This window comes from Pinus tabuliformis, chromosome 6 (assembly GCF_031772625.1).
Source record: "Pinus tabuliformis cultivar Carrire ecotype Pingquan chromosome 6, CPIR1, whole genome shotgun sequence".
Taxonomy (NCBI): Eukaryota; Viridiplantae; Streptophyta; class Pinopsida; order Pinales; family Pinaceae; genus Pinus; species Pinus tabuliformis.
In genome coordinates, this window is record NC_142292.1 from 1,400,933,799 (window position 1) to 1,400,949,062 (window position 15,264).

The 15,264-nt window shown below is 40.6% G+C and overlaps 1 protein-coding gene across 1 annotated transcript in view; it reads left to right on the forward strand.

Annotated features, from left to right (window-relative positions):
* Positions 1 to 12,677, forward strand: part of UVH6 (RAD3-like DNA-binding helicase protein) — a 281,472-nt gene extending 268,795 nt beyond the window's left edge. Inside the window, exon 11 of the mRNA XM_089426800.1 lies at positions 12,165 to 12,677. Coding sequence (XP_089282926.1) covers positions 12,165 to 12,275 — 111 coding nt within the window. The 3' untranslated portion in view covers positions 12,276 to 12,677. The remainder of the gene's footprint in view (positions 1 to 12,164) is intronic.
* Positions 12,678 to 15,264: the final 2,587 nt, after the last annotated feature.

A 15,264-nucleotide genomic window follows, 5' to 3' on the forward strand; every position in this document is an offset into this window, starting at 1 on the left:
TTACATGGGAAATCCCAATTTTGGTTGCGTGGTCCCGCTTCCCAATACTAGCTACATTGCTCCCTTCCATTCATTTTAGCCTCCTTCATCTCTTTTCCATCTGGGTCCATATGTGTCTATTGGGTCCACACAGGGTTAGCCTCCCCCTCTCCTTGTCCACACCTTGGATTAGGGTTGGAACGATGCCCCAGAGGTTGATGTAGCTAAAAAGAAAATAAAAAACATAGCTTGGCCACTCTCAACAGGAAATGTATCACAAAATGCAAAAGATGGTTGGAACATACAAATTTAGCACGTGGGCAAAAGCCAAACATGAGCTCTACCCCTTATTCATGGCCATCACCTTGGTTCGTATGGGCCTTAGATAAGCCCCCTCCATCATTAAGGAACCCATGATTGTCTCAACCCCTGGTGGGCGATGAACTACCCCACCTCAAGGGGGTATCCACTGCTATATATTACACATCATGCTCTCCATTGCCTGGAGCCCTGAGTAGTTGTGAAGAAAAACCAATATAAGGCAAAAGGCATATGGAGAAGGGTGGAAAAACAAAGGCCAAGGTAACTCATGTACCACGATTTGCTCCCTCCTAACCCTCATATACTCAGGTGTGGGCTTCTCTTATTATAACTACCCATCCACCTTGACATGTGGTCTAGATGATTCTCTTGATCTCCCATTCCATTCCATTATTATATCACTTGCAACCTACCTTTTAAATTATGTACTATGGACGTGCCACCCCCTTTAGAGGTTGAAACCACCTAATAGGGTCCTTGGTTAACCCCTTATTGAGCTTGGAGACACTTGTACATGTCAAAGCCCACTATGGAAGGGCATGCCACCATGAAGTGCCCCATTGATCTCATGATTTGTAAGCATCATTACTTGATTATTATAATGATTTGTTGTATTGGAGGTCAAGGGGACACATTGGATTTTATGCAGGATTGTAGGTGGGCCTTCATTTAGGGCTTGGTCTCCCTATATGGGATCTTAGCCCTCCATATGGCCACATTAGCACTTGTAGGGTGAGCGTTGATAGCCATGGGTCTCCACCATAGCAGATATTACTTCATGGATTCCCAACAACATTCATTGATTGCTCGTGTTTCACCTTTTGGATGAGGATGATGTCCCTGGTCCACGATGTCCAACCGGCTCCACAATTGCACCATACACTTGGCAGAGGTTCCAGGATGCCTCCCGCTGCAGAGGGAGGGCTTATGTCATTACTCCAACCCTTACAGATGGTCTACATGCATATTTGATCCATTTGGAGACCCATGATGATGTCCATGTGCCCCCACACCCACTTGTGAGCACCACAGGTTCTTTATTGGATAACAAGGGGCCAACCCCTTGTCCACTATGTTTTGAGTCCATTTCTTTATTATGGCACCCCTCGGACATCATCAGGCCTCCGCAAAGGCCCAACAACTCACTTTGTTGATTATTTGACCCTCTTGAGAGGCTTATGCCCAACCGGCTCCACAATTGCACCATACACTTGGCAAATGTTCCAGGATGCCTCCCACTGCAGAGGGAGGGTTTATGTCATTACTCCAACCCTTACAGATGGTCTACATGCATATTTGGTCCATTTGGAGACCCATGATGATGTCCTTGTGCCCCCACACCCACTTGTGAGCACCACAAGCTCTTTATTGGATAACAAGGGGTCAACCCCTTGTCCACTATGTTTTGAGTCCATTTCTTTGTTATGGCACCCCTCGGACATCATCAGGCCTCCGCAAAGGCCCAACGACTCACTTTGTTGATCATTTGACCCTCTTGAGAGGCTTATCTTTACATTATTGAGCGATTTGGTGGGCTTGTCACCAAAAGTTTTGTTACTATGCATATTATTTTATTTTAGGGGCTAAAATAGGCCTAGTTAGTTAAATTGATTTATTAGGAAGTGTATAAATACAAGTGTGATGAATTGTTTTGATGATCATCACAGGGATTGGTCCATTCTATCCTGTGAGATTTTTGCTATTCTTTTTGGAGGATGAAATTGGATGAAATAATGAATTTTGATGTTTGGATCTCTTCATTTTTGTCTTGGAGCTTCACTATTAGCATATAATGATGATTGGATATACTCTTTCTTACATGTAAGTACTCTTTTAATGTTATTTTGTTACTTCCTTATGTCACATGTATGTTGCTGGGGATTTTCGCTATACTAGGCCGAATTTATTGCTTTTCTCATGCGAAATTGTGGAAATTTGTCTTTTTATAGCGTTGTCCCATGTCATGGGCAATTTACGAATGAGTGAATGTTCCTAGAGATACTTTGTCAAAATTTATCTTGATAAGTCTTCATATATTGCATATCGAAGTATAAATACCTTGAAGCAATTGTCCCATGCCCTAATTGCCATGTGGAATTGTTCTAGAGGCCTCCTTGACTAAGTGAAATCATCCCAAGCATTGAAATATCCTTGACTCCATTTCCCCCAAAGGATTTGGCACTGATCCTCCACTGGTGATCACTCTAAAGCATAACTTTCTCTCCTTCTCCCTTTCTTTCTAGGCCTAACTCCAATAGGTGACCTAGGGCATCAATTATCTCACAATCTAGCTATCCAAACACTTCAATTTTTGGTCCACAACTGTGCTAAAGTTTTTTCTAGAGGCCCTCCAAATTTAAAGCAAATCTAATGGCGGGATCTCGAGATATAGCAAGCCCTAGTCGAAGGACCATTTCTTTCCCTAGGTTTCCCTTGGCTAGTAAACTTATTGGGATCATAACAACAAAATTAGTGAAGATTTCCCCTTTGATCTGCTTCTCTCCCTCAATTAGTTCAAGCACACCCTTAATTGATCAACTCCACCCCCTTGACCTAATTCTGGGTCCACTTGGCCCCACGTGGTCCCACAATTTATTGAAGATAATTTACAAGGACCATTTGAAAACCAAGTTTTCCCAAGGGTTTCTAGGACTAGGTATCTCCTTTACAAGTCTTATCCGTGAACCCTAGCATTTGAAATCTCCTTGGCCCTTCCTAGAGGGCCTTACACCTTGCCTCTCAAGCAAGCAAACCATATATTTGAGTCTCTTTTGAGAATAGGCCTTAGGAATCACTCCTTATCTCTTTCATTGATTCATCCATCTAGTGATTCCCTTTATACTAGGTCTCCTCCCATCGATTAAAGTTTGTAAAGAGAAGGGAGCCTTAATTGAGGTGACAGTGGGCTATCGCTCCATTGTTTCCCTTGACCTAGTAGTTGCCTTTTGAGGATCCCCTCCTAGGACCCCTGCTAGTTTGAGCAGTAAGAAGCCCTAGATCTTTCAAATCAAATTTTGTTGCCCTTTCCTTCTTACACTTTTGAATATGACCTTTCACCCTTGTCATGAGAAGATCATTTACATATAGAAGAATGATTACAGGCTCATCCTTCACAACCTTCATGTAGAGATTTAGATCAGCAAAACTCTTCGAGAAGCCCAATCTGTGTAGGTATGCATCTATCCTTGCATACCATGCCCTTGGTGCTTAAGGCCACATAATGCCTTGTGTAGGTATGCATCTATCCTTGCATACCATGCCCTTGGTGCTTAAGGCCATATAATGCCTTCTTCAACTTGCAGACATAAGTCTTTCTATCTTTTACTTCAAATCCCAAGGGTTGTTCTATATAGACTTCTTCATCGATAGTGCCTTTCAGGGATGTCATCTTGACATGATGGATGTTCCATCCCATCAATGCTGCCAAAGAGACCAATGAACATATAGTTGTATACCTTGCTATAGGTGCAAATGTCTCTTCATAATTGATGCCTTCCTGTTGAGAGAAGCTCCTAGCCACAAATCCTCCCTTATATTTATCAATACTTCCATCTACTGCATGTTTAATCTTGTAGAGCCCTAGCAAGCCCTAGTCGAAGGACCATTTCTTTCCCTAGGTTTCCCTTGGCTAGTAAACTTATTGGGATCATAACAACAAAATTAGTGAAGATTTCCCCTTTGATCTGCTTCTCTCCCTCAATTAGTTCAAGCACACCCTTAATTGATCAACTCCACCCCCTTGACCTAATTTTGGGTCCACTTGGCCCCACGTGGTCCCACAATTTATTGAAGATAATTTACAAGGACCATTTGAAAACCAAGTTTTCCCAAGGGTTTCTAGGACTAGGTATCTCCTTTACAAGTCTTATCCGTGAACCCTAGCATTTGAAATCTCCTTGGCCCTTCCTAGAGGGCCTTACACCTTGCCTCTCAAGCAAGCAAACCATATATTTGAGTCTCTTTTGAGAATAGGCCTTAGGAATCACTCCTTATCTCTTTCATTGATTCATCCATCTAGTGATTCCCTTTATACTAGGTCTCCTCCCATCGATTAAAGTCTGTAAAGAGAAGGGAGCCTTAATTGAGGTGACAGTGGGCTATCGCTCCATTGTTTCCCTTGACCTAGTAGTTGCCTTTTGAGGATCCCCTCCTAGGACCCCTGCTAGTTTGAGCAGTAAGAAGCCCTAGATCTTTCAAATCAAATTTTGTTGCCCTTTCCTTCTTACACTTTTGAATATGACCTTTCACCCTTGTCATGAGAAGATCATTTACATATAGAAGAATGATTACAGGCTCATCCTTCACAACCTTCATGTAGAGATTTAGATCAGCAAAACTCTTCGAGAAGCCCAATCTGTGTAGGTATGCATCTATCCTTGCATACCATGCCCTTGGTGCTTAAGGCCACATAATGCCTTGTGTAGGTATGCATCTATCCTTGCATACCATGCCCTTGGTGCTTAAGGCCATATAATGCCTTCTTCAACTTGAAGACATAAGTCTTTCTATCTTTTACTTCAAATCCCAAGGGTTGTTCTATATAGACTTCTTCATCGATAGTGCCTTTCAGGAATGTCATCTTGACATGATGGATGTTCCATCCCATCAATGCTGCCAAAGAGACCAATGAACATATAGTTGTATACCTTGCTATAGGTGCAAATGTCTTTTCATAATTGATGCCTTCCTGTTGAGAGAAGCTCCTAGCCACAAATCCTCCCTTATATTTATCAATACTTCCATCTACTGCATGTTTAATCTTGTAGAGCCACTTGGGAGTAACCACAAATTTGTCTTCAAGCCTAGCTACGAACTCCCAAACTTCATTTTTCATTATTGATTGATACTCTTCATTCCAGGCATCTTTCCATTCTTGATGTTTGATAATGTCTTCAAAGGTGGATGGTTCTACTTCTATTAACTTCGTCATAAAAGTTGCATACCCTAAATATCTTTTGGGCTTTTTATTTTACTTGAATGTGCTTTTGGAAACTCCATGTCCTTCTGTATCTAGAAGGGTAGACTTCAACCAATTAGGTCTCTTTCTGCTTTCAAGTATGATCACAGGTTGCACAGGTTCACTGGGACCTTCATCTTCATGATTTGGGTTCTCTTCCTCCATGGTACATTTTTCTTTAAATATTGGAAGTTTTTCATCATCAGAGTCCATCGAGAGGTCCTTTGATTAGGGATCTTTTGTTCCTCCTTCCTGCATCCAAAACAACATCGAATCTCCACCCTTGGCCGAGTTCCTTAGCTCTTCAATGTTGCCTTTATGTTGCACTTATTAGATGCCTAAACAATGAGCCTTCGTCCCCCTTTTATAGGCATAAAGAGGGGCTCCAACATCTCATTTGAAGTGACACTTCTTTTGGATTGTGTTTACATCAAGTTGGCCTACTTCACAACCAAATTAATTTGTCAACTTCAAAAATTGATATCTCTCTAATGATAACTCAGATCCGGACAATTTTCGTTCTGTTGGAATCGTCTTTCCAAGCACTATCATCCCCATCCATCACATGTCATAAATCATCAATGTTTTGTCCCAAATCTTGATGGGTGCTAAAAGCCCATACTTGGGTTCCAAGCCCACAAGCTGGCCTTGTGCGCTTTGCCCTCCAAACCCCGAACCCTAGGGCTTGGAGTACCTCCCAAGCTACACAAATCAACACTCCCTCTTAGCGAGTGAGGTACTTCCAAGACTAGGAAGTACCTCGTCATCATCATCACTGCTAGCAACACTTGCCCAATTCCTGGAGCTCACAATCACAGTAATCCCTATACGATGAACTACGCCCTCCTCGAAAGTGTCGTTGTCACTGTTGGAAGCAACTTGCTTCTTCTTATCCTGTAATGTCTTCCACTCTTTCCATGATTCCTTCTTGGCAGTTGTAGGAGCACCCTTGCTCACCAGTGACCACACGCTCTTCTTGGGTTGGGAGACTTTGCAACCCAAGAAGAGCGTGTGGTCACTGGTGAGCAAGGGTGCTCCTACAACTGCCAAGAAGGAATCATGGAAAGAGTGGAAGGCATTACAGGATAAGAAGCAGCAAGTTGCTTCCAACAGTGACAACGACACTTTCGAGGAGGGCGTAATTCATCGTATAGGGATTACTGTGATTGTGAGCTCCAGGGATTGGGCAAGTGTTGCTAGTAGTGATGATGATGACGAGGTACTTCCTAGTCTTGGAAGTACCTCCCTTGCTAAGAGGGAGTGTTGATTTGTGTAGCTTGGGAGGTACTCCAAGCCCTAGGGTTCGGGGTTTGGAGGGCAAAGCGCACAAGGGCGGCTTGTGGGCTTTGAACCCAAGTATGGGGTTTTAGCACCCATCGAGATTTGGGACAAAACATTGATGGATTTATGACATGTGATGGATGGGGATGATAGTGCTTGGAAAGACGATTCCAACAGAACGAAAATTGTCCGGATCTGAGTTGTCGTTAGAGAGATATTAATTTTTGAAGTTGATGTAAACACAATCCAAAAGAAGTGTCACTTCAAATGAGATGTTGGAGCCCCTCTTTATGCCTATAAAAGGGGGACAAAAGCTCATTGTTTAGGCATCTAATAAGTGCAACATAAAGGCAACGTTGAAGAGCTAAGTAACTCGGCCAAGGGTGGAGATTAGCTGTTGTTTTGGACGCAGGATCGAGATGTGGGATGCATTGTCTATGCTATATCAGGGATCTTCTGAGCAGCGAAAGATTTACCTAGAGCAAAAACTGAGATATGCATAAATGCAGAAGGGGGAGTGCATTGATCCGTTCCTCATGAAGCTTCAGAAGACTCGTGACGAGTTAGCAGCTGTGGGGTCTACACGTCAAGGTTTCGAGATGGTGAGACTGACCCTAAACTCAGTGTCTGAAGAGTGGCAAGTCTTTGTCCAGGGAATCTTGGGCAGGGCAACTTTGCCAGACTGGGATAGTACGTGGGTAGCTCTCAAGCAGGAAGAGCTGAGGAGATATCTAGTCAAGTGCAAGCTTGACGAAAGCAGCAGTAGTGGGTCGAAGCCCAAGGAGGAGGATGAGAATGCAACTCTTGCATTGAAGGGACAGTAGGAGCAACAAAGGTGGAAGGTCGTCTCGAAGATCAAATGCTTCAGGGGTGGTGAAATGGGTCACTACGCAACACAATGTCCTCTCAGGAAGAAGGACAAAGATGAGAAGCACGATCCGAAGGCTGCACCCGTGAAGATTGACGAGGAGTTTTCCATGACAACGAAGATACCTCTAAGAGTGAGGTGAGCTGATTTGGAGCTATAGCGAGCTACAGATGGGTAGGATCCTTGAGGGGCCCACCTCTTAGATCAATTCCTTGCTACGGGAGCCCAGATCAAGAGTAGCAGGATGGACGAAGTGTCAGATGGTGCAGAGGAATGTTGGAGTGACAGATGTAGTGGATAGAACGCCAAGTCTAAGCAGTGTAGTGCAGAGTTGCAGCAGTGCAGGGAGGCACAATGCACTAGCAGCAGTAGTAGCAGTGCAGTGGCTTCAGAGGGATATTGTGGGACTAGCAGTAGTCAAATCTTCAACATCGAGATGCATCTATGTTGAACACTTGTTCAGTAATTTGGGATGTTTTTTCTGTTGCTGATGTAGTAGCAACAACAGTTTGTAGTGCAGATGCAGTTGGCAGTGGCTGTGCAACAACAGAACGGATGCAGGAATTCAGAGGGAGCTGTAGTACGGATGTAGTGTTGACAGTGGCAGTGTCAACAACAGTATAGTTGCAGCAGCAACACAGTAGTTGGTGGACAACATGTCGGACACTAGCAACGCAAAGGACGATGTTATGAAGTCAGGGTGATGCTTTAGTGGGAAGCATTGCTAGAGCACATTCTTCCCTAAGAGGGAGTGTTGATTTCTTGTAGCATCGGATGTGCTCTAAGCCTCAAATTTTGCAGGTAAGCTTGGGCGCATGTATTCCAAAGAACCCAAAAAGCGTTTTGGGAAATTCCACCCGAAGGCAGTTTTATTAAAATAATTAATTATTTTCAATGGGACCCTAAGTCTAAACTTGGGAAAATAAAATAATTAATGGGTATTACTGTTAATCTAACTATGGGTGTAACTTCTAGAAGAAGACAAGGATCAAGCAGAAGTGATCTTACCCATTAATTAACCTCTAATCTGGGTCGTTGAATGTCAACGAGAAGATTATTTAAGGAAGCTTGAGGGTCATTTGGAAGACACACAGAGAGTTGATCAGTCAAATCGAATTGCAGAAGCTAGAGGCAGCGCAGTGATTTGTAGTGATCACACAGAGGGAGTTCTGGCTAGAGGATCTTCTCCGGAGCTAAGAATACTTAGCAGAGAGGTAGAGAGACACACAGAGGAGGCAGTACAAAGGTCAGAGAGGGTGACACAGAGCTAGGAAGGGCTCAAGCAGGCCCCACGTAGAGGCCTCCAGCGCAGAAGTTCAAGTTTGTTGAGGAGGCTGACGTTTCTGAGTCGGGAGGGCTGGAAAAGGTTTTTGAGGGAAAATAGATTCTCAGTTTAGCTGACGTAGGGCCCAAACAAGAGCAATGCAGAGGTAGCAGGGGAATTCGTGGTTCAGCTGCTGGATTCACTGGGACTTGTAGTGTAGAGTGAAGTAATCTCACAAATTTCTTCTGTCGAGTGATATTCTCTGTAACTGGATTGCCAGGAAGGCGTCCAGTTGTTGTAGTTAGAAATACTTCATCTTAATAATAAAACTCTCAGATCTACTGCACCGGTTTTCCCACATTGGGTTTTTCGGAGACGTTTGTCCAAAAATAATTGTCATTTGTGTGTCTTTCTCTATTGTTCAGTTTCTTGTCTTGTCATATAATTTAATTGGTGTAGGCTGCAGTGTATGTATTTCTATGTTTGTCATAGGAAACTGCAACTAACTTGTTCATGTAAATCTAACAAGTTGAAGAAATATCACCAGTGCTGCAATAGAGATTCCTAGGGTTAAGGAATTTTCACAGTGAAGTGTCATCTTAGGAGTAGAATCGATAGTGATGACATTGGGTGTCATAGCGCTGGTTGGAGGGCAGCGAGTTGGCTACCCAAAGTAGCCCTAGACGAGCTATCTTGAAGGAAGAAGAGTAGCTGAAGTTTGGGTGAAGATCGGTGCCGAAGTGCAACACTTTGATGGACGAAAGTTGCTAGCATGTTAGATTGGAGCTCGAGAATTAGGCCTACCCAGAGAGTAGTTGATGAGCCCGTGTTCATTGTAGAAGACGTGACTTGCAGCAGTGATAGGAGACAACCCTCTTGGAGTCTTGATGTGTAGATGCCTTGATGGACTAAGGCACTACTAGTGAGTAGTACGGAAGCGAAAGATCGGCAGGACAAGATACGACATCGAAGTTGCACAACGAAGTTTGTCATTGTATGTTGTATACCATAGACTGTTGTATTATTCAGATTTGGTTTAATATAACAAAGATTGGGATTGTACATATTGTACAATTTTGTTTAAAAATGTATATATTTGTGCATATGTGATTTATTGCTTTATATTTCCGCTGTGCAAAGTAGTTTATGGTTGAGATATTTGGTTTAATTGTACAATTTTGTTTAAAAATGTATATATTTGTGCATATGTGATTTATTGCTTTATATTTCCGCTGTGCAAAGTAGTTTATGGTTGAGATATTTGGTTTGGTAGCATCAGTGATTTTAAGACTAACCTAGACCCAAGGTTGTGGAAATTCAACAGATTGATGAGAGAATGAATGATGTCCATAGGAGGTCGAGTTCCCTTCTATATATAGGTTTCCAAGGTGGATGAAATGCCCTAATTGAGTCCGACTTCTTAGCTGCCAGGCAGACTTGGTCTTGAAGGGTATTTTGACACTTTTAAATACAAAAATAATAATTTTTACAAGTTACAATGTGCCTGATGGGGTCTTCTTCATATGACAATGAATCTTATGACTTCTTGAAAGGTACTTTTACACTTTTAAATATAAAAATAATTATTTTTACAAGTTACAATGTACCTGATGGGGTCTTCTTCATATGACAATGAACCTTTGACTTCTTGACCCTAGGACAAATGCTAGAAGCACTCAATGGGTGCTTGGCCTCTAAAATAAAAGACCTTGAGCATGAAACTCATGCTTCAAAAATAACAATAATACTTTTTCTTTCATTTTACAACATACAAGACTCAAAAGTACATTTCATATTTATGAAGACCAAACCTAGTTACACATTTTTCAACACTCAAAAACATACAAGGGGTCTTCAATTGATGAAAAACTCTCCCCATCGAAAAAGAAAAGCTACAACAAATTATTGACAAGCGTACAACCCCGTATGGTGTTGAGGTAAATTCAATCCACACTTCGAAAATCCACTGAGGATGTACGTCCCTCTACTGGGTCGGACTTCTCCTTCTAGGCCTAGATCATATAGCCTCCTCCTTGGAATTGTACAGCCTCCAGAAATCTCACTGAAGTCGATTTCCCTTTGCTTCTCCGTTTCCTTCTTGTTGGCTTGCACAGTGAGTGAATTTATCCATCTCTCTGTGCAATTGAGTTACTGTCCCTTTTCCTTCTATCTGGCAATGGCTTATAAGTTTGAGTTGATGACTGAGTCTCCACAACCCTAATCTCTCATTGAGATTGAATCTCACAAGACATCAAGTGACACTTTATTAGAGTTTTCATAACTTAAATAAAAATGCTCTTCACTTTAATAAAGTGAATTACAAAATAGAAAGATTGAAATGACTTCCTGTGCGGTTGACACACAACCTGTATGGAAGTTCCTGCCTGAGCTACAAACATCAACACATTGGGGCTTCGAGCACAGCTACTTGAAGGTTTGCAGGAAAGTTCAAAATTTTGCTTTAGCCACTTGTCACATCATAGCCTCGGATTGGGGGATTTTCTGTGTTATTTAAGTTGGAATGCCTATGGCTGGATGGTGAAATCTCTCTTGGCAGCTTGTTTCTACATTTTGATCTAGTTAAAGATAAATATCACTCTTGTATGTTGCAAATGATGTCCAGTGCTTTGGTAAAATGCTATCTTATGTTTGTTTCCAGTTTTGAAAGTTGTTGTGTGTGTACATAGTTCTAGAGAACATGCTTATATTGCAATTTGTGTGAAAACATTTGGGTTGCTATGCATGGCCAAATGACATGATGAAACCTAAGAGTGTATGCAATAGCCAAAATTAAGTGGATTTGAAGTGAAGATGCGGGACAACACAAAGTCTCCTCGTTTTTATTAATGTAGCTTGTCTAGTCATTGTTAAACATAGAAAACAATAACCCACTTGAATCAAAGTAAAAGTTTGAAATGGAAAATTCCTTCATTTCCCACATTATGTGTAATGAACGAGTTTCTTTCCTAGGAGAAAGCAATAATTCATCATGCAAGAGAATACATCAATGTGGGCATCTCATGATCTTTTTAGCTGACCTGTTAATCACATAATCTAGAATATATGCTGGGCAATATCACTGTAATTTAATGGGGGATTAACATTCTAATACGCTGAATAATAGAATCTTCGTTGCACCATAGACTATTGAAAGCTTAAACATCAATATTTTAGTGGCCCTTGGTTTGATCATATGTGTGTGAGCTTATTTCTCATTGAGTCATTATACATATTTTCGGTTTCATATCAGATCTGAGAGGTGCATGAATGCCTTGTCTAATTAACTTTGGATACCTTTTCATCTTTTGGTTGGATGGGATGCAACTTCCTTTTGAATTTAGCTCTCTGTCGTTATTTCCTGTGCAATTTATAATGAGCGCATATACACCTGCTTTGCTAGGGTAAATATATTTCTTGTAATATTTATATTATTATAAATGCAAATTATTACCCAAAAGAAATCTAACGTCAGCCTTTTTTCTGCAAATAATTAGTTTTTGCGTCGGATGGCTCAACCATATGACAAGGCAGGCAATGGTAGCAAGAAAACGTTGTTAACACAAGAAGATTTGGAGAAGATGGAGGGTAAAACAGCCATGTCCTGAGATGTCAAAAAATTGGTCTGCTTCCTTACATAGGGTATCTCCAGTGTTGCAAGATTGTAATCAGTAGCAGTGAACTTACGGCATTGAGTTGGATAACGATGATTTACTGTAATTGCAGGAAAACTTACACAATGAGTAAGAATACTTCATGGGTGACAATTTTGTAATTTAATCTGGTATTCTAGCGTGCTTATATCTGGTCCATCAGAAGGCATCTAATGTGTTCTTTGAAAGTTTTGTAATTTAGTCTGGTATTCTAGTGTGCTTATGTCTGGCCGCTCAGAATGCATCTAACGTGTTCTTTGTAAATCTCTCATTCTTCTTCAGGAAGGAAATAGGGTCACTGGAATATGTTAAAATATGGCAAAATTTAATAGAAGAGGTTTTGCATGCTAAAGAGTATGTTATTTGCTGTACTGCATATGTATAATTCTGATTCATTAGCTAAAATATCTAAAGATCTTGAATCTTCTCAATGATGCATTTTTAACATTTAATGCTATGATATATTTTGAATAATCTGCTAACATCGATGTCTATTGTGTTTTCAACTACGCTCTCAGTGTTAATATCAAGCAGTCTCAAAAAGACAATGTGTTGAACTTTACTGACAATGACAGCTCACTATTAGTGTATCTAAGTGGTCTTTGGCATTTAGAAAGATTTTGGTGTGCTGTGTTAATTTTCTAATCCCAGTAAGTGACAAATTATTTCCTAGTAATTTTTGTTATTGATTTTCAAATTTAAAGTTCAGCATTACGGAATAAAAAGTACCACTGAGATTTTAACTGGCAAATAAACAAATAAAACATTGGAAACAAAAGAGCCAATTTCCATAGAAAAGACAAATATTTGCCCTTCGAAAGTTGTCTTTCATTTAATAAATTTCCAAACATACAAGGGCTCCCTTAGTGGGAAAATAGCACACTCGAAAAACAATTTAACTACAAAATTCTGGGAATACACTGGGCACTTGTACAATTTGTGTGAACCTCTCAAATCTACACCCTGCACTTCTATACAACTGCTGTATGGCCTATCTGCTCGATCTGCCCCTGTATAGCCACGGCCTCCACACTTGGATAATTTCCCTTGCTGCCATGATTGTGTTCTTCTGACTGGTGCACACTTGGATGAGTGCCCTTCATCGTCCAATCACTGAGATGCTCACTTAATTCACTGTGTTTTGTGCTCAATAATGTCTTCTCCCTTACCCCAACATTCTTTTTATAAGTTTGAGTTACAACTAAATCCACAATCCTAATCTCCAAAGCGATTGATAGTTGAGATTAGATCTCAATTTTACTTGAAATCAATTGCTGAGATTTATCTTATTCACTAATGCAAAATACTTCTGTATTTCATTAGAATAAACTCACTTTTTCTCATAAAATGAAATTACTTTAATAATTAAAGTAATTGTTAAGAATAAAGGGTAATTAGGCGACTTCCACATGGTTAGACACTTAGACTTTTGCAGAAGTACTTGTCCCATCTACAAACTGTTGAAATTTTGTAGCTATGGTTGGTCTTCATAATTAATATTGTAGCCCTTGAAATGCACATAATGAAAAATGTAAGACATGTTTTTCATGTCAATTTCAAAAGAGAGTTTGAATTTTCAAATTTAACTTTTGTCTCCAAAAGTTGTCAAGTTGGTCCAAGTCAGAGAGGCACCCATTCAGCCAAACAAACTTCTATATGTAAGCCATTCGATCTCCTCCTCCAAGTACAATGCATATCACACACACACAAGTATCTTTCTCTTTATCAAGTTAAGAAGAAGAATAAGAAGGCCGAAGTCCTCCAACAATTGACCGAGTTTCTCTCTCTTGTTGGACCTCGCATGTGTGGCATCCTTCTATAGTTTTGCAGATATGGAGTTTATGGGCACTTTTGGTAGTAGGTTCGAATCTTTCTAGGTGCAGAAGAAGGCCAAAATTTGAGCCTAGCAGATCAGATCAAGAAGAGTTTGTTGCACAACCTTATGACTTGACAAGAGGGCAGTTTGACCAGGGTTGTATTGCTGGTCAGTTTGACTTTATATTTGACGTAGATATATCTCTTGTTGAATAGAAGAATTTCTCTAAGGAAAAAGGTTGATGGGTTTTTCCCCAAGTTGGTTTTCCTAGGGTAAAATTCTGTGTTTCTTGTTTGGCTTTCTCTTTACGATTGTCATTCTTGTTCTACTGTTAAAGATCTTCTGTGTAATTGCTTAATGATGAATGTAAATACAAGAGAACTTAAAGTGAGAATCATTAGAAGTAATTATCAACTAAAAGACCTATGAAAAATTAACACAGTATTAGAGCCTTGGGTGAAAGAGAAGCCTTGACAAGTCAACCTGTATTGAAGGGAAAGAATCCTCAGTCATCTAATCTCGATTTTAAAGGAGTATGCCAAGTTACTTATATCAATGCAAGCCACAAGAAGTCCTAGTTCGAATCTCTGTAAGAACAAAAAGGGTTGAAGCCCTAGTTTAAGTTTCATTTTTGTTATTGTTAGAAGAGAAAAACATGATCGATTCTTGCATCTGTGAGAGGGTTGAAGTCCTCAATTTATGTTGAAAGTAGGTGGAAAGGCCTCAATCCGTTTTAGTTGGTTGAGGGAGCCTTAGAGTTTGTGATAGAGGGTTGAGAAGGCCTTAGGGTCTATCGCAGGGAGCTAAAAAACCTCAAATGAAAGATACAAAGGCCGAAGAATCTTAGAATTACCTAAGACCATTTTATCATGTCAACAAGAAGGCAAGTTACAATTTTGAAGCATACCTTGTTTGTTTGATGACATCAACTTCATCAAGAAGGAGAAGCCATGTTAATAGAAGCATGAACTTGTGATGGAAGATGCTTTGATGGTACTAGAAATCTAACACTTTTTGCTAAGGCCGAGGAGTCCTAGGAAGCAACCAAAAGAAATTGGAAATTATCTCTGTATAAGGCATAAAAGAATGGTTGGGCTTTAATGGCAAGTGATGAGATGTTCAAAGACG